General features: G+C 48.4%; 1 protein-coding gene across 21 annotated transcripts in view; it reads right to left on the minus strand.

Moving 5' to 3' along the window:
- Positions 1 to 27,106, minus strand: part of ODF2 (outer dense fiber of sperm tails 2) — a 47,410-nt gene that overhangs the window by 9,444 nt on the left and 10,860 nt on the right. For 17 of the 21 annotated variants that reach the window (XR_013405424.1, XM_015116690.3, XM_028834763.2 and 14 more), the window contains 10 exons: positions 23,936 to 24,106; positions 21,728 to 21,888; positions 20,177 to 20,306; positions 19,478 to 19,609; positions 10,388 to 10,459; positions 9,164 to 9,235; positions 7,672 to 7,788; positions 6,841 to 7,026; positions 6,255 to 6,364; positions 4,072 to 4,207 (listed from right to left, as the gene is read on the minus strand). Coding sequence is in view for 20 of the 21 variants with exons in the window: in XM_015116690.3 (XP_014972176.1) it covers positions 4,072 to 4,207; positions 6,255 to 6,364; positions 6,841 to 7,026; positions 7,672 to 7,788; positions 9,164 to 9,235; positions 10,388 to 10,459; positions 19,478 to 19,609; positions 20,177 to 20,306; positions 21,728 to 21,888; positions 23,936 to 24,106 (1,287 nt within the window). In the remaining variant the exon portion in view is untranslated. The remainder of the gene's footprint in view (positions 1 to 4,071; positions 4,208 to 6,254; positions 6,365 to 6,840; positions 7,027 to 7,671; positions 7,789 to 9,163; positions 9,236 to 10,387; positions 10,460 to 19,477; positions 19,610 to 20,176; positions 20,307 to 21,727; positions 21,889 to 23,935; positions 24,107 to 27,106) is intronic. The other 4 variants (XM_077967613.1, XM_077967621.1, XM_077967619.1 and 1 more) reach the window with 1 other exon arrangement.

The following is a 27,106-nucleotide window of genomic DNA, read 5'->3' on the forward strand; positions in this document are numbered from 1 at the left end:
AGCTGCATAACTTTTTCGTTTCTGTCAAAAAGAATGAGACTATACTATACTTACTGCTATTGTAACATACTTTTTCCCCGCCATGGGATCTGCCAGGTTACATGTAACATACTTTTTGTTTAAATTTGTTATTTATTTATTTATTTATTTATTTATTTATTTATTTATAAGACAGAGTCTCACTCTGTCACCCAGGCTGGAGTGCAGTGGCCCGATCTCAGCTCACTACAACCTCTGCCCCAGAGTTCAAGCAATTCTCCTGCCTCAGCTTCCCGAGTAGCTGGGGCTACAGGCATCCACCACTACGCCTGGCTAATTTTTATATTTTTAGTAGAGACAGGGTTTCACCATATTGGCCAGGCTCGTCTTGAACTCCTGACCTTGTGATCTACCCGCCTCCGCCTCCCAAAGTGCTGGGATTACACGCGTGGGCTACCGCGCCCGGCTGTTTATTTTTGAGGTGGAGTCTCGCTCTGTCGCCCAGGCTGGAGTGCAAAGACACAATCTCAGTTCAATGCAACCTCCACCTCCCAGGTTCAAGCTATTCTCCTGCCTCAGCCTCCTGAGTAGCTGGGATTACAGGCACACACTACCACACCCGGCTAATTTTTTATATTTTTGGTAGAGATGGGGTTTTACCATGTTGGCCAGGCTGATATCAAACTCCTGAACTCACGTGATCTGCCTGCCTTGGCCTCCCAAAGTGCTGAGATTATAGGCGTGAGCCACCATGTCCAGCCGTAACATACTTTATAAATTAACAATATGTTGTGGGCTGGGTGTGGTGGCTCATGCCTGTAATCCCAGCACTTTGGGAGACCAAGGTGGTAGGACCACGAGGTCAGGAGTTCGAGACCAGCCTGGCTAATCCTGTGAAGCCGGGTCTCTACTAAAAATACAAAAATCAGCCAGATGTGCTGGCGTGCGCCTGTAGTCCCAGCTACTTGGGAGGCTGAGGCAGAAGAATCGCTTGAACCTGGGAGGTGGAGGTTGGTTGCAGCGAGCCGAGATAGCACGACTGCACTCCAGCCTGGGCGACACAGTGAGACTCTGTCTCAAAAAAAAAAAAAAAAAAAAAAAAATTACGTTGTGATTTTCTCTCAAGTCAATAAATGTCCTCTGAACTTACAATGCAGGTGGGAAATTTAAATAAAATAAATGTCTTCCTGTAACCCAAATACTCATCTTAGATGGAACAATAAAAAATGGTGTATCAAATGAATAAAATAAGTAGTAGTCACTTAAAAGAGAGATAAAGCTCAAAAATCCAACCTTAACAGATGTCTGTAAATATGGTTAAATCAGAAAAGCAAGTGACAGAATAATGGATGGATGAGTGGATGTGTATGTGCTTGATTATGTTAGTACTGGGGGAAAATCTAGAAAAATACATGTTCATGGCTAGTGGAGATCTTCACGTCTATATCACGTTTCTGTAATGTTTTGAACTTTTACTATGAGCATATTTAACTTTTTTTTTTTTTTTTTTTTTTGAGACGGAGTCTCGCTCTGCCGCCCGGGCTGGAGTGCAGTGGCCGAGATCCGGCTCACTGCAAGCTCCGCCTCCCGGGTTCACGCCATTCTCCTGCCTCAGCCTCCCGAGTAGCTGGGACTACAGGTGCCGCCACCTCGCCCGGCTAGTTTTTTGTATTTTTTGGTAGAGACGGGGTTTCACCGTGTTAGCCAGGATGGTCTCGATCTCCTGACCTCGTGATCCGCCCGTCTCGGCCTCCCAAAGTGCTGGGATTACAGGCTTGAGCCACCGCGCCCGGCCATATTTAACTTTTATAAAATCATACTAGGAAAGGCCAGGCGTGGTGGCTCATGTCTGTAATCCCAACACTTTGGGAGGCCGAAGCAGGTGAATTATTTGAGGTCAGGAGTTCGAGACCAGCCTGACCAACGTGGTGAAACCCTGTCTCTACTAAAAATACAAAAAATTAGCTGGTCATAGTGGCGGACGCCTGTAATCCCAGCTCCTTGGGAGGCTGAGGCAGGAGAATCGCTTGATCCCGGAAGATGGAGGTTGCAGTGAGCCAAGATCGTACCACTTCACTCCAGCCCGGGCAGCAGAGCAAGACTCCGTCTCAAAAAAAAACAAAAAAAATTATATTAGGAAAATATACTTATACAAACATCATTTTGAAGGGCCACAATGTAATACACTACACAGATGCACCATACTATAACTAATCCCCTAAATAATTGTTGGCTTTTAAAATTTTTTTGTAGAAATGGGGTCTTGCTGGGGTTGCCCAGGCTGGTCTAGAACTCCTGGCCTCAAGCAGTCCTCCCGCATTGGGATTACATGTGTGAGCCACCATGGCTGCCCTCCTAAATAACTGTTAAGACTCACATGTTACTTTTAATGTATCTGACAATTGCACTATATAATGAGATACTAGTACACTCCCACCAGAGTAGCTAACATAAAATAGACACTCAGTACCAAGCATTGCCAAGGAGGCCAGAGTGACTGTTATCCTTTTACTCACCACTGACAGGTGTGGAGATTTGTTCAACTACTTTACTATTCACTAACATCTACCAATAACTACTTTACTACTTAGTAACATGCTTTACTATTCAGCGACATCTACCAAATATAGACTTATGCACACCCAGTGATGACCTAGCAGTTCTACTTCAGGGTATATAGACAATAAAGACGCACCAAATGTGTACACCTAAAGACATACAAAGATGTTCACAGCAACACTATGGAAACCCAAATGTCCACTGACAGTAGAATGGACAAATATACTGTGGTGTATTCATATAACGGCATACCCTAGAGGGCTGAGGATGAATAAACTGCTACAAACAATGGGGCTGGCTCAGCAAACTTGCAGAGTAGAAGCCAGGCCCGAGGGTATTCAAACTACTCAAATCTCTAAAGTTAAAAGCAGGCAACTAACTTGTGGTGACAGGAGATGGGCTAGCAGTTACCTTTACAGGGGTATTAGTAACAAGAAAGGTCACTAGGGTGCAGGCAAGGTTCAATCAGAGTGACTGATAGATAAAGTATATTCACTTTATGAAAATTCTAGGATCTGTGTACTTTTCCATATGTTATTCTCCCTTACAATCAATCTTAACAAGAAAAAACAAAATCAGTGAAAAAATAAAGCTAGATATTATTGCCCAGATCAACAAAAAACCAAGATAAAACCTCTCTCTGAAATGTCAACCTCTGCTCAGGTGCCTCTCGCCCCGGCTGAAAGGAGGGTATGGTGAGGTTAAGAGCTAGGGCTCCAGAGTCAGACTCGGGTTCAAATCTCAACTCCAATACTTCCTAGGGCAAAATCTTGACAAGAAACTTGACCTCTCTCTCGGCCTCGGTTTCCTTATTCTCATTTCTTTTTTTTTTTTTTTCGCCCAGGCTGGAGTGCAGTGGCGCGATCTCAGCTCACCGCAACCTCCACTTCCCGGGCTCAAGAAAATTCTCCTGCCTCAGCCTCCTGAGTAGCTGGGATTACAGGCACACGCCACCATGCCCAGCTAACTGTTTTTGTATTTTTAGTAGAGATAGGGTTTCACTATGTTGGCCAGGCTGGTCTTGACCTCCTGACCTCAGGTGATCTGCCTGCCTCAGCCTCCCAAAGTGCTGGGATTACAGACGTGAGTCACCACGCCCGGCCCCTTATTCTCATTTAATGGAGATAATCATCACGTTACTGGCAGATTGTTTTCCAGGCTGGAGTGCAGCAGTGCGATCTTGGCTCATTGCAGCCTCAACCTCCCAGGCTCAAGCGATTCTCCCACCTCAGCCTCCTGAGTAGCTGGGATTATAGGCACATGACTCCACGCCTGGCTACTTTTTGTATGTTTTGTAGAGACAGAATTTCGCCATGTTGCCCATGGCTGGTTTCAAACTCCTAGGCTCAAGTGATCCTCCTGCCTTGGCCTCCCAAAGTGCTGGGATTATAGGCCTAAGCCACCACGCCTGGTCAAATCCAGGCTTTTCTGACTCCGTCTTAGTCCGATGCCCCCAGGCCCACTTAAGACAAGACCTGGTCATCAGCTCACTGGGCCCCACCCAGATGCCTGGTCCCCAGCTCTCACACGAACCTTCAGTCTCTCATTCTCCAGCTTGAATGCGGAATACTCAGCAGTCTGACGGTGTAGTCTCTCCACCAGGCTATCCCGGTCTTCCCGCATCTTCTCCTCCAAGGTTTGTTGTTGGTTTACGAGATCTGTTACCCGGCTGGAAGATCACAAGGTGAAAGCAGACAGAGACAATCAATTACACAGGTTCTAAAGAACCCAGGTCATTGTGTGGTGAGGGACCAAGTGTTCTCACCACTCAACATACTGCCGGCCTGCTCCCCAATCTCCATACTGAGAAGCAACTCTGCTGCCCTGCCTCGGCATTGCTGCTGTGGCACTCCCATGCCTGTCGCACCTCCGAACAACGTCCGTTAAGATGTGTCTCCCATACCTCCCCTTCCAACAAACCATCTACAATTCAACAACAAGCAATGACTTATTAAGAGAAGTGTGGGCTGGGTGTGGTGGCTCACACCTGTAGTCCCAGGGCTTTGGGAGGCCAAGGCGGGAGGATTGCTTGAGCCTAGCAGCTGAAGGTTGCAGTGAGCTATGCTGGTGCCACTGCACTATAGCCTGGGTGAAAGAGCAAGACTTTGTCTCCACTTTAAAAATAAGAGAGAGAGAGGGATGTGTACCCATCTTGATCCTCTCATGAGACCAAGACACTCTTTGAAGGCAAGGACCCTTCCCAACTCCCTACGACACCTCCCTGAATCTCTCTGCCTATCAGGTCTTGGTGTTAGGACAGACTCTTCTGGAATCCCGTCCTGGACTCCCAGGCTGGTGGGCAGGGATTATCACCTAGGCATTCCTCTCCAGCCAGGCCCTGAGCACCCTGGGCTTTTGTGCCCCCAGCAGGGGGCTGGTGCCATGATTGGCTCGTTCACATATGAATACCCACCTAGCACAGGCAGGAACAGCAATGAGTGTGGTGTGGGAAAAAGGCACAAATAGAGAGAAAGACGCCAACTTAGGAGCCAGCTGCCCGCCCTACCCCCAGTCCCTTCTGCTCCCTGCTGCTCCCTCAGTCACTCAGCAAAGCTATCATCAGTCAAAGAGCAGAGACTGTGGCCTCAAGAGGAGCCCTGGGGCTCACAGGAGCTTACTCCTCTATCTTGACCACAGACCCATCAAAAAACTTTTGCACAATACGTGCTCTCAGTATTGACCAATTACAGTCCACCACTGAACAGTGACCAGGCCCAAGCAAACACGTCAGTTTGCTGGCAACTCAAGTTCACCTGGCAAACTCCTACTCACACTTAAAAACTCAGTTCAGACATCTTGTCCCTGACTCCTCCCCTGTACCATGTATGCTTCTGTCTTAGGTATCTATGTTCTCCTACTAGACAGAGAACTCCCTAAGGACAGCAGCTGGCATACAGCCTGGCACATAGTGGGTTCTCAGAACATGTTTGCTAAGTTGAGGTGAATATAGTAAGAGACTTTCCCGACCTGGGAGATTAAATGAGCTCCCCCATGACCTATCCTTAGTCCAGGGAGTCCGTGCCTCTTGTAGCCCTATCTCCTCTACAGAGTAGAGGGCAAGGCATGCGTTTGTCTTCTTACTGCTATAACCCTGATGGCCAGCACACAGCAGCTTGGTATACGGTAGATGCTCAATACATATTTTTCCAATAAATGAAGGAACAAATGAGAATGATGGAATGGTCGCTGCTCACAGTTCGCCAGTGGCAAGAAAGGTGTCAGCTCAGTCACTTGCAACGTGGGGTCACTTTTGCCCCCTACTCCCATGCCACACCACTGACCTACTGACTGGCAGGCACTGGCAAACAGCTGCTGTCCCTGGGCAGACAACAGAGAGAAGACACTTGGGTCACCATCTGCCCCATTCCCCAAGAATAGGAATGAGGACACCAGGGTGCCCATTTCAAATGCTGTGTAGACTGGAACAGGCTCAGGCCCACGTGCTGAAGTCAGACTCACACCTCTGTGAGCAGAGGCCCGGCCCCTACCCAGTGCCTAACAGTAGGGTAGGACCCCAGGACTAGGGCCAGAGCCTGCACCCCAGCTCCAACCAGAAAGCCCAGCTCAGGGCTGCCCACATCACAGCCCAGTGCAGCCCCCAGCCCGGACAGTACAAACAGCAGTCATGTGGCCTTCCCTGAGCCACCAGGCTCCTCCCACCTGCACACCCAAGTCCCTCAACAGCCCCATGTTCCCTCTCCTACTCTAAGACGTACTCATTCAGGACAATAATTTCCAGCTCGAGGTCTCCCTTGTCTTTTACGACTTGGTTGTAGCGGCTTCTCCAGGACTCCAGAGTGGATAAAGCTTCAGCGACATAAAGATCCTGGGAACACGGGACAACAGCGCCTGTCAGCCTAGTGTCAGTGCTGAGGCTGCCAGGAGCTGGGAGCAGGCTCATCCTAGGTGGTTTCTCACCCTGGTAACCTAAACCTCATTCTGGAATTCACCTTTCTAGGGGGCGCTGGGACTGACAGTGGGAGCTCAGTTAGTGCTCCCAGATTTCTAGCAATCAAATGTGTCCTGTTTGTAAATCCTTCCTTGACCATCATTCTCACCCACAAAGTTGACATGGCTGAACTCTCCTACAAAGCCTCCAATCATCTCCAGCCACCCACCCATCCAGCTTTTACCCATTTGATCCCCTTAACTCCCTCTCCCTCCTCCCCAGTCATCTATCCTTTCCACCACTACCATCCCTCATCCACCCACCCCTCCACTACCCATCTGGCCAACCACCCCTCTGCTATCACGCAGCCCTCCACAGGGCAGGTGAGGAGCTGGGCACCCCAGGCCTGTGACCTTGTCGGCGAGTTGCACGTGCAGCTGCTCGGCGTACTCCTCGCTCTTCTCGGCTCGCTCCTTCTGGGCGCGGATGGCCTTCTTCAAGCTCTCTTTGTCTCGGTCTCCCTTCTGCTTCAACTCCTTCAGCTGCTCCATGATGGCCTCCACTTCTGCCTTGTGCTGATTCCCGCTGCGCTCCAGATTCTGGAAGGGGGAAGGGTTGGGACAGAGAGGGAGAAGAGAGACAAGGAGGTTGTGGGAAGGCAAAGCAGAGGGTGAAGGAGAAAGAGAGGAAAAGGCAAGAGCAAAGAGGAAACGAGGAAGACAGAAAACAGATGCTCAGCTGTGTAAGAGGCTCCCCTAACTCGGACCAGAGACATGGTCCCTCCCAGCTCCCACGATACCTCCCTGGATCTCTCAGCCCATGGGGTCTTGATATTAGCTCAGAACTGCTCTGGAATCCTTCCCTGAACTCCCAGCCTTGTGTTCAGAGAGAATTCCTTGGTCACTCAGCAGATGTATGACCTCAGAGGACCCCTGGGCTACAAAGAGACCATCCCTTTCTCTTGGGTAATTAGGAGAACTGAGGGCCTAGGGGATTAAGTGATAGGCCTGGGGACATGGCACACAACCCCGTCACTGCTGGGAAGGATGCCCAACACCTCCTGGGTCTCTGTCCATTGCTCTTGCCACTGTCCTAGAATGTCTCTGAGGCCTGAGTATTTTGTCATCAGCTGTCTCAGAAACCTTTGGAGGCACACTTCCTGAGTGTGATACCTGGGCCAGGCCACCACCATCAAATTGGCAGGCCTTGCCTCCTCTTTCCCCACTTGTGGGGCCAGTAGGTACCTTGATCTGCATGCACAGGCGACTGTTCTCAGCTTCTTTGGACCGAAGCTGTGCCTGCAAATGCCCACGCATGGACTCCATGGATTTAGAAAGCTCAGAGGCTGTCTTTGCTTGAGCCTGTGGAGAGACAGAGAAAGTGATGGAGGCACAATATTTTTTGTTTTTTTCAGACGGAGTCTCGCTCTGTTTCCCAGGCTGGAGTGCAGTGGCGCAATCTCGGCTCGCTGGAACCTCCACCTCTTGGGCTCCAGCAATTCTTCCGCCTCAGCCTCCTGAGTCGCTGGAGTTATAGGCACATGCCATCAAACCCAACTAGTTTTTTGTATTTTTAGTAGAGACAGGGTTTCACCACGTTGGCCAGACTGGTCTCGATCTCCTGACCTCAAGTGATCCACCCTCCTCAGCCTCCCAAAGTGCTAGGATTACAGGCGTGAGCCACCATGCCTGGTCAACAATTTTTTTTTTTTTTTTTTGAATCAGGGTATCACTCTGTTGCCAAGGCTAGAGTGCAGTGGCATGACCACGACTCATTGCAGCCTCAGTCTCCCAGGCTCAAGTGATCCTCCCATCTCAGCATCCAGAATAGCTGGAACTACAGGTGCATGCCACCACACCTGGCTGATTTTTTAAAATTTTTATTTTTATTTTGCAGAGATGGGGTCTCTCTGTGTTGCCCAGGATGGTCTCGAACTCCTGGTCTCAATCAATCCTCCTGCATTGGCCTCCCAAATTGCTAGGGAGAGGCCTAGGCTGGTCTCAAAAAAAGTGCCAGACATGAGCCACTGCACCCGGCCCAAAGGCAGGATTTGAACCCAGCTCTCTGCATATCCATTATGTTCTACTGGCTCATAAAAATGCACAACTGCAGCTGGGCGCAGTGGCTCATGCCTGTAATCCCAGCACTTTGGGAGGCCGAGGCAGACAGATCACGAGGTCAAGAAATCAAGACCATTCTGGCCAACATGGTGAAACCCCATCTCTACTAAAAATACAAAAATTAGCTCGGCATGGTGGCGCACACCTGTAGTCCCAGCTACCTGGGAGGCTGAGGCAGGAGAATCGCTCAAACCTGGGAGGCAGAGGTTGCAGTGAGCTGAGATTGTGCCAGTGCACTCCAGCCTGGCAACAGAGCAAGACTCCGTCTCAAAAAAAGAAAAAAGAGGCCAGGCGCGGTGGCTCAAGCCTGTAATCCCAGCACTTTGGGAGGCCGAGACGGGCGGATCACGAGGTCAGGAGATCGAGCCCATCCTGGCTAACACGGTGAAACCCCGTCTCTACTAAAAAATACAAAAAACTAGCCGGGCGAGGTGGCAGGCGCCTGTAGTCCCAGCTACTTGGGAGGCTGAGGCAGGAGAATGGCGTAAACCTGGGAGGCGGAGCTTGCAGTGAGCTGAGATCTGGCCACTGCACTCCAGCCTGGGCGACAGAGCGAGACTCCGTCTCAAAAAAAAAAAAAAAAAAAAGAAAGAAAAAGCACAACTGGGGACAATACCTTCTCACATTGTATTTCCTGAAGGAGCTCTTCCACCTCCTTGTCCTTGTCTTGCAGCAGTAACAGCAGGCGCTGGAAGAGAACAAAAGCTGTCAGGTGCCTCCTGGGGAGGGCAAAGAGGCCCAGCCCAGGGAGGACAGAGACTTCTGAGTGCCTGGCCACTGGGGCCCAAAGTCCTATGTATATTGGCCCATGTCAGAGATCCTGGCAGGAAGCACCTAACACATGCATTAAAAAAATTTTTTTAAACAATGAACATGTATTTATTTTACAATTTAAGAACAGTAATGTTAATTGTAGAAAACATTGAGAACACACCAAAAAACTCCTCCAAAGAAACCCCGTAACCCCCCATGTAGAAATAACTAGTTAATGAATATTAAAAGTCATATACTCAGCACCCTTTAAAAAAAAAAAGTCATATGCCTACTTTGTTCCATAGTAAAATCTCATTTTGACCACAATGTGATTAAATCTTCTGCATCTTTCGAAAGAGCTGCTTGATGTTTCAAGTTACTGACGTATATCATAACTTAACAAGGGTTCTTGAGCTGGGAATGCATTATCGCCAAGCTTGCTGCATCTCCACTCCTTCCTTGACTAAGCATCAGAAGAAACAGGCCACACCTTGGGAAACTGGGCCTCCATCTCCCTCCCCTCTCTTGGAGACTTACAAAAGCATTAATACAGCAGACACTCCAAAAAAGTCTTGGAAAAAGCTGTTGAACTTTATGTTCAGGCCAGCCTATGGTTTCCCAAATTTAACTGGCTATGGAACCTCCCCTTTGGTTTCTTGCACTCATTAACATCTCAAGGAACTTAGGGTTCCATGAATAGACTTTGAAACATGCTGCTTTGGGAGAGACTCCTAGAATTAGGATTACTGAGTCCAAAGGTGTGTGCTTTTTGATGGCTTTCAATCCATAATACAAATAAGGAAATCCAGCTTTAACAGACAAGGATGATTTACAAATCCAACATCATTATTACCTGCCTTCATGTTGGTGTCCAGCTTTGTGGTTCAAGGTCTCAAGTAACTAACTACACAAGCCTATCAGAACAGGCAGGACAGGAGGACATCAGCCCATTTTACGGATCATGAAACTAAGACCCAGCGAAATGCTCCAGCCCTCCTGCCTTGATCCAAGCACCTCTACACTTTGTAGTGGAACAACACCCTTGCCACCTGTACCCACTAGAGTAGACAGGGGGAGCCTTAGATACCGCTTTCTCTGAGTCGGCCTCCGCCAGCCGTTTCAGTAGTGCTCCTTGTTGCTCCATTAGTCTTTCAGAATCCTTCAAAGAAAGGCAAAGGAAAAGGTCAAGTCATTAAGCAATAAACCCAGATGTCTACATTTTATTGATTCTTTACCTTTTCCAAAAATTGTATTTTTTTTTTTGAGTCTTACTCTGTTGCCCAGGCTGGAGTGCAGTGATGCAGTCACAGCTCACTGCAGCCTGGTCCTTCTGGGCTCAAGCCATCCTCCCATCTCAGCCGACCTAGTAGCTGGAACCACAAGTATGCACTACCATGCCTGACTTTTTAAACATTATTATTATTTGTAGAGTTGGAGGGTATCTCTGTTTGCCCAGGCTGATCTTGAACTCCTGGGTTCAAACTATCTGCCTGCTTTGGCCTCCCCAAGTGCCAGGATAACAGGTGTGAGCCACGACACCCGGCCCAAAAAGCTGTATTTCTAATTTGAAAAGTAATAGGTGAATATATTCTCACTATGAAATACTGAATGCTAATAAAGCTACAGTTCCTCCTGTACCCACCTCCAAACCCTACTCTACTACTATTAGTTTGAGGAGTATCCTTCCCATCCTTTTTCTCTGCATCTACAGAGAGAAATACTGTATTTCTCTGTATTGAAAATACTTTACAGAATTCAATATTATATTCAAATCCTGTTTCTCTGTAATGAAACAGTATTTTGCTACATCAAGAGAAATACTGTTTTTCTCTGGGGGAAGCGGGAAGGGATTCAAGTGTAACTTTAGGAAAATAATACCATATTGTATTTATGTGTTACTTAATTTTTTTTAATTTTTTTATTTTTTAGAGACAAAGTCTCACTCTTGTACCCCAGGCTGGAGTGAGATGGCACGATGGCACGATCTCGGCTCACTGCAACCTCCGCCTCTCGGGTTCAAGCGATTCTTCTGCCTCAGCCTCCCGAGTAGTTGGGATTACAGATAACTGCCACCATGCCTGGCTAATTTTTGTATTTTTAGCAGAGACAGGGTTTCACCATATTGGCCAGGCTGGTCTCAAACTCCTGACCTCAGGCGATCCGCCTGCCTTGGCCTCCCAAAGTTCTGGGATTATAGGCGTGAGCCACTGTGCCCAGCCGTTACTTAATTTTTAAGAACAGCTTTATTGAGATATAAATTTGAACACCATTTAAAGTGTACAGCATGGTGACTATAATTAATCATGTATTATATACTTGAAGTCTGCTAGGAGATCTTAAGTGTTCTCACCACACACAAAAAAAGATAACCATGTGACGTGATGGATGTGTGAATTAGCTTGATTGAGGTAGTCACTTTACAATGCATATGGGCATCAAATCATCATGATGAACATCTTAAAATATATACGACTTCTGTTTGTCAAATATACCTCAATAAAGCTAGAAGAAAAAATAAAGTGTACAATTAAATGACTTCGGTATATTCTATTATTAATTTTTAAAAATTGTGGTAAAATATATGTAACATTAAACTTGTCATTTTAACCTTCTTATTTCTTTTAGAGACACAGTCTGGCTCTGTCACCCAAGCTGGAGTACATGTTGTGATCATGGATCATAGCTCACTGCAACCTTGAAATCCTGGACTCAAGTGATCCTCCCACCTCAGCCTCCTCAGTAGCTGGGAACACAGGTGTGCGCCACCACACCTGGCTAACCATTTTTAAGCGTACAATTCAGTGGCATTTAGTACATTCATCATACTTACAACCATCACCACTATCTAGCTCCCACAACATTTTCATCATCCGAAAAACAAACCCTACACCATTAAGCAGCCATTCCCATTCCCTCCCACTCCTGCCCCTAGCAACCACTGATCTGCTTTCTGTCTCTAATGTGCCATGGCATGTTGAACCTCTCCCTGTCTCTAATATGCCATTGCCATTTTTAAACTCTCCCCACAACCTCTGGACAATGAGGCTGTTCCCATGTTTTGCAACTACAAACACTGCAGCAATAGATGTTGCTGGGCATATACAAAGTGCCTCTCTAGGGATACCAAGAAGAGGAATGGCCAGGTCAGAAGGTCTGAGATTTGTGGCTGAAATGCCTTGCAAAATGCCTGCACCAATTCGCCGGGCTACAAGCAGGACATGGGAGGACTCGCTTCCCTGCACTCACCAGCACCAGGCAGCAGCCAACCTCTGCCTCTGTTGCCAGTATCTGCCAATAGCACTCCTGCGAAATGGTTTCATTTGCACTTTTCTAATTACCAGTGAGGATTAGCATCCTCTCACATGAGTCATTTGGGTTTACTCTAGACTGAACTTCCTGCTCCCACCCTGGCCCATTTTCTCACTGGGCTGTGTCTTTGTGACTGTCCCTATTTTTCCTTGGCACCTGAACAAAGTATCCCTTGAGGGAGGGACATCTTGTTCACCCTCTTTCCCTCTCAGACCCACAGATCCCCTTCATGAGCCAAGAGAAAAGGGCTCTCTGGTTCCCAAAGTTTCCTGGGGACCTAGCAACTGATAAAAGACAGTATTATGGTTTCTCTGGCAACAAGAGGCAAAGAACATGGGACAAAAGGCTTGGCCACAGATGCAGAACCTGAGGCTGTTCTCACTGCCCTCCAGGCCTCCCCTGGGGCACTGAAACCACTGCCCAAATCTTCTGCCATCCTATGTGCATGAACTCACCGAAGCCCCTACTCTAACAGCCATGCACTATCACCACTCCCATCCCACAGAGGAGGAGACCGAGTCTGGAAGAAGTGAAGGCAAGTGAGGCCACACAGCTGGAAGGGGCAGCACTGGGCCCTAAGCTGATTCGGACTCCAGAGCCAGAGCAGTTCCCCACCACACTGAGCACTCCCCAGCAAACACCGAGACGGTGAGGCAGCCCTGAGCACAGGCAGGCGCCAAGGAGCTGAGCCTGGACTAAGCAGGAAACACCACTTTTGGGTGGGAATTCAAATTAGCTGACCCTTCATCTCCAATTGAAGATGGGACTCCAGGATGATAGAAGCTACAAAATCAAAAAAGGAAGGCCGGGCGCGGTGGCTCACGCCTGTAATCCCAGCACTTTGGGAGGCCGAGGCGGGCGGATCACAAGGTCAGGAGATCGAGACCATGGTGAAACCCCGTCTCTACTAAAAATACAAAAAATTAGCCGGGCGCGGTTGTGGGCGCCTGTAGTCCCAGCTACTCGGGAGGCTGAGGCAGGAGAATGGCTTGAACCCGGGAGGCGGAGCTTGCAGTGAGCTGAGATCGCGCCACTGCACTCCAGCCTGGGCGACAGAGCGAGACTCTGTCTCAAAAAAAAAAAAAAAAAAAAAAAAACAAAAAAGGAGAAAACTGGCTAGAGCAAGAGGCTTTTTTTTTTCCCCCCTTTTTGAGATGGAGTCTCACTCTTGTCACCCAGGCTGGAGAGCAGTGGTGTGATCTTAGCTCACTGTAACCTCTGCCTCCCGGGCTCAAGCGATTCTCCTGCCTCAGCCTCCCGAGTAGGTGGGACTATAGGAGCGTACCACCATGCCAGTGAATTTTTTCTATTTTTAGTAAAGATGGGGTTTCACTGTGTTGCCCAGGCTGGTCTCAAACTCCTGAGCTCAGGCAATCTGCCCACCTCAGCCTCCCAAAGTGCTAGGATCACAGGCGTGAGCCACCACACCCGGCTTTTTTCCCTTTTTGAGATAGTGTCTGGTTCTGTCATCCAGGCTGGAGTGCAGCACTTTCAGAAGCCAAGGCAGACAGATCACTTGAGGTCAGGAGTTCAAGACCAGCCTGGCCAACATAGCAAAACCCTATCTTTACTAAAAGTACAAAAAATAAGCCAGGCATGGTGATGCACTCCTGTAATCCCAGCTACTCGGGAAGTTGAGGCAGGAGAATCGCTTGAACCCGGAAGGTAGAGGATGCAGTGAGCCGAGACTATGCCACTTCGGCCTGGGTGACAGAGCGAGACTCTGTATCAAAACAAACAAAAATATTAATAAAGTTTCCCTCTGAGGGGAGGGAGACAAGGTTATTGCAAAATGACACACAAAAGGGATTCAACTATGTAGACACTCATTTTAAAAGCTAGCATGGGTGGTTCAGTGGTAGAATTCTCGCCTGCCACACAGGAGACCTGGGTTCGATTCCTGGCCCATGCAGCATGCCCTCCCATTTTGGCCGGGCGCAGTGGGTCAAGCCTGTAATCCCAGCACTTTGGGAGGCCAAGACAGGTAGATGACGAGATCACAAGATCAAGACCATCCTGGCTAACACGGTGAAACCCCGTCTCTACTAAAAAAAAAAAATACAAAAAACTAGGCGGGCGAGGTGGCGGGCGCCTGTAGTCCCAGCTACCCGGGAGGCTGAGGCAGGAGAATGGCGTGAACCCAGGAGGCGGAGCTTGCAGTGAGCTGAGATCCGGCCACTGCACTCCAGCCTGGGCGACAGAGCGAGACTCCGTCTCAAAAAAAAAAAAAAAAAAAAGCTGGTAGTGAGTGGCCGGGTGCAACGGCTCATGCCTGTAATCCCAGCACTTTGGGAGGCTGAGGCAGGTGGATCACCTGAAGTCAGGAGTTTGAGACCACGCTGGACAACATGATGAAACCCCATCTCAACTGAAAATACAAAAATTAGCCGGGTTTGAGACCTGTAATCCCAGCGGCTCAGGAGGCTGAGGTGGGAGAATCTCTTGAATCCGTGACGGGGAGGTTGCAGTGAGCCGAGATTGCACCACTGCACTCCAGCTGGGGCAACAGAGCCAGACTCCATCTCAAAAAAAAAAAAGCTGGGCAGTGAGTATACCACTTTACATTACTTGTTTTACATACATATGTAATTTTTTTTTAGATACTTTCACTGTGTCACTCAGCCTGAGTGACACAATCACAGCTCACTGTAGCCTTGACCTCCAGGGCTCAAGAGATCCTCCCACCTCAGCCTCCCGAAGAGCTAGGACCAAAGGTGTGCGCCACCACACCTGGCTAAATTTAAAATGTTTTGTACAGATGAGGTCTCATTGTGTGGCCCAGGCTGGTCTCAAACTCCTGGCCTCAAGCAATTCTCCCACCTCGGCCTCTCAGAGTGTGGGGATTACAGACGTGAGCCACAACACTCGGCCTTATTTTATATATTAGTGGGTTTTTTTTTTTGAGACAGAGTCTCACTCTGTCACCCAGGCTGGGGTATAGTGGTACGATCTAGGCTCACTGCAACTTCCCCCTCCTAGGTTCAAGCAATTCTCCTGCCTCAGCCTCCTGATTAGTTGGGATTACTGGTGCCCACCACATTTTTGTATTTTTAGTAGAGACAGGGTTTCACCATGTTGGCCAGGCTGATCTCGAACTCTTGACCTCATATGTTCCACCTGCCTCGGCCTCTCAAAAGTGCTGAGATTACAGGCATGAGCCACTGCACCCAGCCAATATATTAATTTTTAAAGATAAGGCTGGGCGTGGTGGTGCATGCCTGTAATCCCAGCACTTTGGGAGGCGGAGGCAGGCAGACTGCTTGAGCTCAGGAGTTCAAGACCAGCCTGGGCAACACGGTGAAACCTCATCTCTACTAAAAATACAAAAATTATCTGGGCATGGTGGTATGCACCTGTAATCCCAGCTACTCAGGAGGCTGAAGCAGGAGGATTGCTTGAACCCAGCAGGTGGAAGTTTCAGTGAGCCAAGATCGTGTCACTGCACTCCAGCCCAGGTGACAGAGCAAGACTCTGTCTCAAGAAAAAAAAATAATAAATAAAGATAAAAATAAGGTTGACAATGTTTAAAAAAAAAAACAGGGCTTGGCGTGGTGGCCCATGCCTGTAATTACAGCACTTTGGGAGGCCGAGGCAGTTGGATCACCTGAGGTCAGGAGTTCAAGACCAGCCTGACCAATATGATGAAACGCCGTCTCTACTAAAACTACAAAAAGTAGCCGGGTGTGGTGGCATGCACCTGTAATCCCAGCTACTAGGGAGGTTGAGACAGGAAGATCACTTGAACCCAGTTAGTGGAGGTTGCAGTGAGCCAAGATTACACCATTGCACTCCAGCCTGGGCAACAAGAGCAAAACTCGTTCTCAAAAAAAAAAAAAAAAAAGCAAAAATAAGAAAAATGTCACCATTTCATTAGTACTGGCATTTTGAGACTATTGTCATCTCTTTGCTTTGAACCAAACAGGAAGACAACCGTTTATACTGTCAGTCTTTTCTGAAATATTTGCTAATATATTATTCACCAAGATACGGAATCAACCTAAGTGTCCATCAACAGATGAATGAAGAAAACACAGTAGAGATACACAATGGAATACTACTGAGTCTTCAAATAGGAAATCCTTTCACAACATACAAAAAACTAGAGGACATTATACTCAGTGAAATAAACCAGGCACAGAAAGACCACATGACTTCATTTGTATGTGGAACTTAAAGAAGTCGAACTTGGCCGGGCGCGGTAGCTCACACCTGTAATCCTAGCACTTTGGGAGGCTGAGGTGGGCGAATGACAAGGTCAAGAGATCGAGACCAGCCTGGCCAACATGGCAAAACCCCGTCTCTACTAAAAATACAAAAATTAGCCAGGCATGGTGGTGCACGCCTGTAGTCCCAGCTACTTGGGAGGCCGAAGCAGGAGAATCACTTGAACCCGGGAGGTGGAGGTTGCAGTGAACCAAGATCGTGCCACTGCACTCCAGCCTGGGTGACAAAGCAAGACTGCATCTCAAAAAAGAAAAAAAAAAGAAGTCGAATTCACAGAAGCAGAAAATGCTGGTTGCCAGAGATGGAATTGGGGGGCATTGGGGAAATATTGGTCAAAGGATGTAAGATTTCAGTTAGACAAGGAGAAATTGTTCAACATGGTGACTATAGTTACTGATCCATATACTTGAAAATTGCTAAGAGAACATTTTAAGTGTTTTCACCACAAATATCTTAGTATGTGAGGCAATGCATATGTTGATTACCTTGATTTAGCCATTCTACATTGTGTACATGTCAAAACATGTTGTACATCATTAATTTTTATTTGACAATCAAAATAAGAAAAGAAATACAGTCATCCCTTGGTATTGATGGAGGACTGGTTCTAGAACATTCTGTGGATACCAAAATCCAAAGATGCTCTAATCCCTGATATAAAATGGCACAGTATTTGTATATACCTATGTACCTCCTCCCATATACTTTAAATCATCTCTAGATTATTTATAATACCTCATACAAGGTAAACGCTATGTAAACAGTTGTTATATGATTCAGGGAATGATATCAAGAAAAACAGTCTATAGGAGTTCAGTAAATATGTAATTTTTTTCAAATATCTTCAATCCAAATTGGCTGAATCCACGAATGTGGAACCCATAGATACAGAGGGTCGACTGTATTTGCTAACATATAATGTTCAGACAACTTTTTTTTTTTTAAAGAAAAGTCGGGGCCGGGCGCGGTGGCTCACGCCTGTAATCCCAGCACTTTGGGAGGCCGAGGCGGGCGGATCACAAGGTCAGGAGATTGAGACCACGGTGAAACCCCGTCTCTACTAAAAATACAAAAAATTAGCCGGGCGCGGTTGTGGGCGCCTGTAGTCCCAGCTACTCGGGAGGCTGAGGCAGGAGAATGGCGTGAACCCGGGAGGCAGAGCTTGCAGTGAGCCGAGATCGCGCCACTGCACTCCAGCCTGGGCGACAGAGCGAGACTCCGTCTCAAAAAAAAAAAAAAAAAAAAAAAAGAAAAGCCTCGGCCGGGCGCGGTGGCTCAAGCCTGTAATCCCAGCACTTTGGGAGGCCGAGACGGGCGGATCACAAGGTCAGGAGATCAAGACCATCCTGGCTAACATGGTGAAACCCCATCTCTACTAAAAATACAAAAAACTAGCCGGGCGAGGTGGCGGGTGCCTGTAGTCCCAGCTACTCGGGAGGCTGAGGCAGGAGAATGGCGTGAACCCGGGAGGCGGAGCTTGCAGTGAGCTGAGACCCGGCCACTGCACTCCAGCCTGGGCGACAGAGCAAGACTCCGTCTCAAAAAAAAAAAAAAAAAAAAGAAAAGTCTCGCTCTTGTCCCGCAGACTGGATTACAATGGCACAATCTCGGCTCATTGCGACCTCCACATCGTGGGTTCAAGCAATTCTCTGGCCTAAGCCTCCTGAGTAGCTGGGATTACAGGCGTCTGTCACCACGCCAGGCTCATTTTTGTATTTTTCAAGTAGAGATGAGGTTTCACCACGTTGGCCAGGCAGGTCTCGAACTCCTGACCTCAGGTGATCCGCCTGCCTTGGTCTCCCAAAGTGCTGGGATTACAGGCATGAGCCACTGCACCCAGCCCAGACAACGTTCTTTTTTGAGATGGAGTCTCGCTCTGTCACCCAGGCTGGAGTGGAGTGGCTCAATCTCAGCTCACTGCAACCTCTGCCTCCTGGGTTCAAGCAATTCTCCTGCTTCAGCCTCCCGAGTAGCTGAGATTACTGGCGCCCACCACCACACCTGGCTGGCTAATTTTTTTTTTTTCCCGTGATGGAATCTCATTCTGTCACCCAGGCTGGAGCGCAGTGGCACGATCTCAGCTCACTGCAACCTCCGCCTCCCGGGTTCAAGCAATTCTCCTGCCTCAACCTACGAAGTAGCTGGGATTACAGGCACATGCCACCATACCTGGCTAATTTTTGTTTTTTTTTAGTAGAGACGGAGTTTCACCATGTTGGCCAGGCTGTTCTCAAACTCCTGACCTCAAGTAATCCACCATGCCCAGCCTCAGAGAACATATTTTAAGAAAACAAAATGAGACCACACAATGTATGTCTGCCAGCCATTAATCATTCTCCTACCGAATAAAAAGCTCAAGTCTGGAACTCTCTTTCCTTTGCCCTGGGCTGAACCCCTCCCTGACTCCCCACTGCCCCTCTCCTGACTTTCAAGGTCATTCCAGTGCTTCCTGGCTCGGATTCAACACCATCTAAGACGGTACTTGTCTACTGGGGGCTGAGCACTTCATGTGAATGATTTCATTACATCTCTCTAAGGCCCTCTCAGGTTGGGCACCAATCTTACTTTCTTTTTACAGACAAAGAGAAAGGCTCAGAGGACGGGCATGAGGGGCTGGAGGGACAGAGCTGGACCCCAAGCTCACCTCTTTGCAGTGCTGTTCCCTCAGGAGGTCTCGGAGGGTGCGGTTGGTCTCCTCAAATGTGCTCAGCTTCTGCAGGAGAAGTTCCTTCTGCCTTGTCAGGGTGTTGATGTCCGTGCAGGTCATTTGTTTCTCCTGGAAGACAAGCAGGCAGTCTTACAGATGCAGGGGAAGAAGGGAAGAAGCAGGCCCCATGGGCACTCAAGAGGGCTGGTGCCAGAAAGCCCAGACAAGGAGAAACAGGCTGTGTACGGTGCCAAGGTGATCAAGGGCAGGCTTCCTGGAGGCGGTGGACCTAAAGGGACAAGCAGGAGCTAAGCCTGCTCCGAGCAAAGGTGGAGAAAGGGGTGGGAGGGCTCAGTGCAGGTGAGCACAGTCAGGGCAGACTTCCTGGAGGAAGCAAAGCAGGATGACAAGACCTGGTGGCTGATACTTGCAGGAATCAACCACATGCCTTGACTCACTGTGATCCCAGGTGACCCATGATGAGGTCTCCTTAGAGGCCCTGGTGACCAGAGGTCATCTTCAAGGGTCAAGGACTGGGAAGTGAGAGTGGTTGGTGGAGGCCTAGTTAAGCATGCCCTCCCCCAGCCTGAAGATGTCATAAAGTCTGCCTGATGACGCGTAAAGACCCTGCCCAGCCTGCAGCTGCCCCCTCCCTGGGCCAGTTCCATGGCTGGGGTCCTCCCACCTGCCACCTACCGTTTTCAGCTTCCCGATGGTATCCTTCAAGGCCATGACCTGCTTGGCAGCCGCAGCCCCATCCATTTCAGCCTCCACCAGCTTGGACATGAGGCACTCCTTCTCCTGTTGTAGGTGTTTCTTCTGAAGTCTGGGGCCAGAAAGACAGGGCTCTGTGAGCCCTCCCAGGCCCCCGCATGCCCAGAGCTCCAAGGCTTGCCTCACAATGCCCTAGGGGGCTCACCTCTGGTCAGGGAAAAGTGGGGGAGGGGGCAGGGACAGCCCTTCTGGCCTGGGTGGCCTTCAGAAAGGAGCAGGGCCAGAAGTTACATCTGCCTAGGCACCAGACCAGGGCCTCCACACCAGGAGACATTAACTACCTGTGGCCTTCTTTCTCTCAAACAGCCACCAGTGTCATGCCTCCTACCCACCATCTTCAGATATGCTTTTGAGCCCTTCTACCTCTTCTCTACACTGGAGCCAAAGCTAGTCAGGCCACCTCCCTGCTTTTAAAACCTTTCTGTGGCTGTAGGCTGGGTACAGTGGCTAACGCCTGTAATCCCAGCACTTTGGGAAGCCGAGGTGGGCAGTTCACTTGAGATCAGGTGTTATAGATAGCCGCCTGGCCAACAGGTGAAACCCCATCTCTACTAAAAATACAAAAGTTAGCCAGGCATGGTAGTGGGCACCTGTAATTCCAGCTACTTGGGAGGCTGAGGCAGGAGGATTGCTTTAGTCAAGGAGGTGGAGACTGCAGTGAGCCAAGATCACGCCACTGCACTCTAGCCTGGATGACAGAGTGAGACTCCATCTCAAAAATTTTGAGACACCTCCCAGGATCAAGCAATTTTCCTGCCTCAGCCTCCCGAGTAGCTAGGATTATAGGCACCCGCCACCAAGCCCAGCTAATTTTTTGTAATTTTAGTAGAGATGGGGTTTCGCCATGTTGGCCAGGCTGGTCTTGAACTCCTGACCTTGTGATTCACCTGCCTTGGCCTCCCAAAGGGCTGGGATTACAGGCGTGAGCCACCGCGCCTGGCTAAATAAATTAACTAACTAAAATAAATCCTTTCCATGGCTTCCAAATGCCCTCAATGGAAATGCCTCCAAGTGGCTGCTGAGAGCTGACCCCCTGCCAACCTGTGTGGCCCCCTTATCCTCTGCCCACCCACTCTGGCCTGCTTTCCATTTCTCAGCTACAAATACCTTCCCACCCTGGGGCCTTCGCCTAAGAAGTTCCCACTGAGTAGCGTGCTTTCTTCCCCAGCACCCACCTGCCGAACACTTAACCATCCTGCAGGACGCCCCTTAAATATCACTTGTTCCAGAAAGAGTTCCCTGCTACCCAGCCCCACACCGCAATCCACAGGGTCCTCCCTTTCCCTCATAGTACAAATCATAAGCACAATCAGGTAATTAACTGTAATTAACTGTGTGACTGTTGAACAGGCTCCAGGGCACAGGCACAGTGCCTATGCCCACCCCCTCCGTTGCTTTCCATTATTGCCCAGCGCTCAGGGCAGCCTAGCAGGGAGGAATAGATCAGCGGGGGCAGGGCAGGCGCCGCCTTACATGGTGTAGTCCTTCTCCTCCTTCATGCGCTCGATGTTGTGCCTCAGCACCGTGTTCTCATGTTCAGTCTCGGCCAGTTCATGGGCCACCTCCTCCAGCTCTTCCTTCCGCTCCTCCAGGAACCTTTTGGCCATCTGGCGCTCACCCTTCTGCATTTTGACCTGTGCAGGGGGACCCAGGCAGGAGCCACTGAGGGGAGGTCCTTCCTCTATGCCACATTGCTAAGCTTAATGCACTGGACGAAAATAAGGCCCTGGCCGGGCATGGTAGCTCACGCCTGTAATCCCAGCACTTTGGGAGGCCAAGGTGGGTGGATCACTTGAGGTCAGGAGTTCAAGACCAGCCCGAGCAACATGGTGAAACCCTGTCTCTACTAAAAATTAGCCAGATGTGGTGGCGCGTGCCTATGATCCCAGCTACTCTGGAAGCTGAGGCAGGATGGAATCACCTGAACCTGGGAGCCAGAGGTTGCAGTGAGCCGAGATCGTGCCCACTGCACTCCAGCCTGGGCGACAAGAGCGAGACTCCCTCTCAAAAATAAATTAAATAAATAAATTAATTAATTAATTAAATAAGGGGCCCTCCAATTGAGAACTACACAGGCTGCGTGCCAGGGCCTTATGGGTGCAATCTCAGTTAACTGACATGAAGACTGACTCTCCTGGGATTCACCTGCCTTGGCCTCCCAAAGGACTGGGATTACAGGCGTGAGCCACCACGCCTGGCTAAATAAATTAACTAAAATAAATCCTTTCCATAGCTTCCAAATGCCCTCAATGGAAATGCCTCAAAGTGGCTGCAATGCTGATTCTCTTTTTGTAGCCGAGGAAGCTCAGTAGAGAGAGCCCCAGTGACTTGTGGGTTGGGAACGAAGCCAGGTTGCAAACCGTGGTTTGGCTGGCACACCATAGGAGGAGAGACATCATAACAAGGCTCCTGCACTTTGAGTTATAGGGGAAGACGGGCTTTTTTGTTTTTTCTTTTGAGATAGGGTCTCGCTCTGTCATCCAGGCTGGAGTGCAGTGGCACGATCTCAGCTCACTGCAACCTCCGCCTCCCAGGTTCAACAGATTCTCGTGCCTTAGCCTCCCAAGTAGCTAGGATTACTGGCGTGTGCCAACATGCCCAGCAAATTTCTGTATTTTTAGTAGAGACGGGTTTCACCATGTCGGCCAGGCTGGTCTTGAACTCCTAACCTCAAGTGATCTGCCCTCCTCAGTCTTCCAAAGTGCTGGGATTATAGGCGTGAGCCACCGCACCCGGCCAAGAAGGGCCTATTGCCAGGCAGCCTGCCCTAGGTTCTCCAGGTTTTCTGGACCTCAAGTACCGGGTGGAGGATGAAAGACACAGGTTGTGTTAGCAGTGAAGACATATGTTGAGACAGCAATCCAAGCCCAAGGCCTGGATTTTAATGACAACTCTGCAAACTTCCTAGTTGGGGACCTTGGACTTCCAGGTTCTATTTCCAATTTCATTGCCACATCCCACCCCAAGAGACAGCACAGCAACTGAGGACACACTTCCTTGGCCTCTTTGGGGCTTTGTTTTTGTTAATTTTTTTTTTTTTTTTTTTTTTTTGAGACAGAGTCTCTGTTGCCCAGGCTAAGTGCAATTGTGCGTCTTGGCTCACTGCAATCTGGCTTCTGGGTTCGAGCGATTCTACCACCTCAGCCTCCTGAGTAGCTGAGATTACAGGCACACGCCACCATGCCCGCTAAGTTTTGTTTGTATTTTTAGTAGAGATGGGGTTTCACCATGTTGGTCAGGCTGGTCTTGAATTCCTGACCTCAGGTGATCCACCTGCCTCAGCCACCCAAAGTGCTGGGATTACAGGCGTGAGCCACCACGCCCAGCCTGTTTTTTGTTAAACTTTATATAAAGTGGAAGGCATAGGCCCTAGTTTCCCAGGTGTTTCATCTCTATAATGAAGACAATACCACCACTGGCTTCACATGCTGTTTTAAAAAGTCAGATCAGGCCGGGCGCTACAGGACAGCTACATGCTCAATAGAGAGGGCCCTTGTTGGTGGGATGGGATCCCATGCTGCCCCAGCTACCTCCCCGGGCAGGCACCTGAAGCCCAGGACAACCCTGCAGAGGAGATCAGAAGGCCTGCAGAGGCAGGCTGAGGGACCAGGCAGGAAATCCACCTGGGTGCTCCTGCACATCCTCAGGGTACTAGCTGTCCCAGCCCCCTACCTCCCTCACCTCAGACTTCAGACAACCAACCGCATTCATTAGACTATCAATCTTCTTATCATAACGGTTCATTTTACAGTGACCTGAGTCATCATCTTCTGTAGAGAGGTCACTTAACCGCATCACTGAGACCAGCTTTTCTGAAGATGGTGGCGTGATCTCCAGGCAATGAGGTGGATTCTGATGTAGAAGAGGGAGAAACAAATGAACTCAGAGGGCAGAACCTTGACCATGAGTTCCACCACTGGAGGCTTATTTACTGTTTAGACGGGAAAAGCTGTAACAGCTAACTTGGGGGCCCCAGGAAGAACCATACTCTGAACCCTCGTGATGGAACATCACCTATCCATGTTTAAATGATGGTGTTGGAGAATTCCCAACATCAAAATTAAAAGTTTGGGTTACAATGTTATGTTTAAAATAAAGAACATAGGCTGGATATCCTGTAAAGTCAGTATTTTGGTAGGCCAAGGCGGGAAGCCAAAACCAGCCTCAGCAACATAGCGAGAACTTGTCTCTACAAAAGTAAAAACCATTAGCTGGCGCTGGGCACAGTGGCTCACACCTGCAATCCCAGCGCTTTGGGAGGCCAAGGCGGGTGGATGACCAGAGGTCAGGAGTTCGAGACCAGCCTGACCAACATGGTGAAACCCCGTCTCTACTAAAATACAAAATTAGCCGGACATGGTGGTGCATGCCTGTAATCTCAGCTACTCAGGAGGCTGAGGCTGGAGAATCGCTTGAAACCGGGAGGTGGAGGTTGCAGTGAACCGAGATCGCGCCATTGCACTCCAACCTGGGCAACAAGAACGAAACTCCATCTCAAAAACAAAAATCAGGTGGGTGTAGTGGTGCATGCCTGTGGTCCCAACTACTCAGGAGGCTGAGGCAGGGGATTCCTTGAGTCCAGGAGTTCAAGACTGCAGTGAGCTATGATAGCACCACTGCATGCCAGCCTGGGTGACAGAGAGAAACCCTGTCTCTAACAATGACAAGACTAATAAAGAAATGATATAACAAATCAGCAAAAATATTAATACCCAAAGTTGGCAAAAGTTTAGGGCAATACTTTTTTTTATACCTAGAATAGAAATGAAATATGTCAAAAGTCTTTTAAATGAATATGAATACCTGATAGTGGATTAGTTACAAAGGTACATTAATCTGCTGAAAAGGTATTTTAGAAACAAGTGGGTAAATTTGAAAAAGGACCAGATATTGTATGATATCAAGAAATGCTCTTAGGAGTAATCATTGTTATTTTGATGATATAGAAAAATATTATAAATGCACATGGTACAATACCTGGAAAATACTTTTTTAAATACGTCAGTATAAAAAAATATTTTAGCTTTGGGAGGCCGAGGCGGGTGGATCAGGAGGTCAAGAGATCGAGACCATCCTGGCCAACATGGTGAAACCCCATCTCTACTAAAAATACAAAAATTAGCTGGGCGTGGTGGCACGCACCTGTAATCCCAGCTACTTGGAAGGCTGAGGCAGGAGAATCGCTTGAACCTGGGAGGCGGAGGTTGCAGTGAGCCAAGATTGCACCACTGCACTCCAGCCTGGCAACAGAGCGAGACTCCATCTCAAGAAAAAAATAAAAATAAAAAAAAATTAAAAAAATATTTTAGGGGCCAGGCACAGTGCACACCTGTAATCCCAGCACTTTGGGAGGCTGAGGCGGGCGGATGACGCCCGAGCTGCGCATAGTAGCAGGCACCTGTAGTCCCAGCTTTTTAAATATTTTTAAAAATATTTTTAAATGCATGTATGCTTCAGGAAACTTTATACAAAGCTGTAAACACTTTTTTTTTTTTTTTTTTGAGACAGGGTCTCACTCCATCGCCTAGACTGGAGTACAGTGATGCGATCTCGGCTCACTGCAACCTCCGCCTCCCAGGTTCAAGCGATTCTCCTGCCTCAGCCTCCCGACTAGCTGGGATTACAGGTGCCTTCCACCATGCCCAGCTGATTTTTGTATTTTTAGTAGAGATGGGGTTTCACCATGTTGGCCAGGCTGTTCTCGAACTCCTGACCTCAAGTGATCTGCCTGTTTCAGTCTCTCAAAGTGCTGGGATTACAGGAGTGAGCCACCGTGCCTGGCCATATATTGCTTTTTTTTTTTTGCTTTTTTTTTTTTTTTGGAGACAGAGTTTTGCTCTTGTTGCCCAGGCTAGAGTGCAATGGCACAATCTTGGCTCACTGCAAACTCTGCCTCCTGGGTTCATCAAGTGATTCTCCTGCCTCAGCCTCCCAAGTGGCTGGGATTACAGGTGCCCACCACCATACCCAGATAATTTTTGTATTTTTAGTAGAGGTTGGGTTTCACCATGTTGGCCAGGCTGGTCTTGAACGCCTGATAAGCCCACCTCGGCCTCCCAAAGTGCTGGGATTTCAGGTATGAGCCACCACATCCAGCTATATATATATATTGCTTTTAGAAGAAAAGAAGTTACTTTTAATACTTGAAAGGACAAAAATAGGAAAATGTATAAACAGTCATGTGCCATGTAACATTTCAGTCAGCAATGGACTGCATATATGACAGTGATCCCAAAATACCGTATTTTTACCATATATGACAGTGGTCCCAAAACACCGTATTTTTACCGTACCTTTTCTATATTTACTATGTTTCAATATGTAAATACTTACCATTGTGTTACAGTTGCCTACAGTATTCTGTATGGCATCATGCTGCAGAGGTCTGCAGCCTAGGAGCAATAGGCTACACCACACAGCCCAGGTGTGGAGCAGGCTCTAGCAATCTCAGTTTGTGTAAGTACACTCTATGATGTTTGCACAATGATGAAAGTGCCTAACAACATGTTTCTCAGAATATATCCCCATTGTTAATTGATACATGACTATTTATTTTTTAAAATGACAAAAAATATATATATAGGAGACAGTGTGACTAGTTACTCCTTGTGATTGGGAGGCAGTGACATAGATAAAAGCCAGGGGCAGCTTCTAGGATGCTGGGTGATCATTACACAGGTAACTTCAGTTTGTGAAAATTCATGGAGCAATACACTTCTGATGGGTGTATGTCCCTGCACTTTTCCTTTTTTTTTTTTTTTTTTTGAGATGGGGTCTCACTCTGTCAACCAGCCTGGAGTGCAGTAGCACAATTTTGGTTCACTGCAACCTCCGCCTCCCAGGATCAAGCGA

This window comes from Macaca mulatta, chromosome 15, assembly GCF_049350105.2.
Source record: "Macaca mulatta isolate MMU2019108-1 chromosome 15, T2T-MMU8v2.0, whole genome shotgun sequence".
Classification (NCBI taxonomy): Eukaryota; Metazoa; Chordata; class Mammalia; order Primates; family Cercopithecidae; genus Macaca; species Macaca mulatta.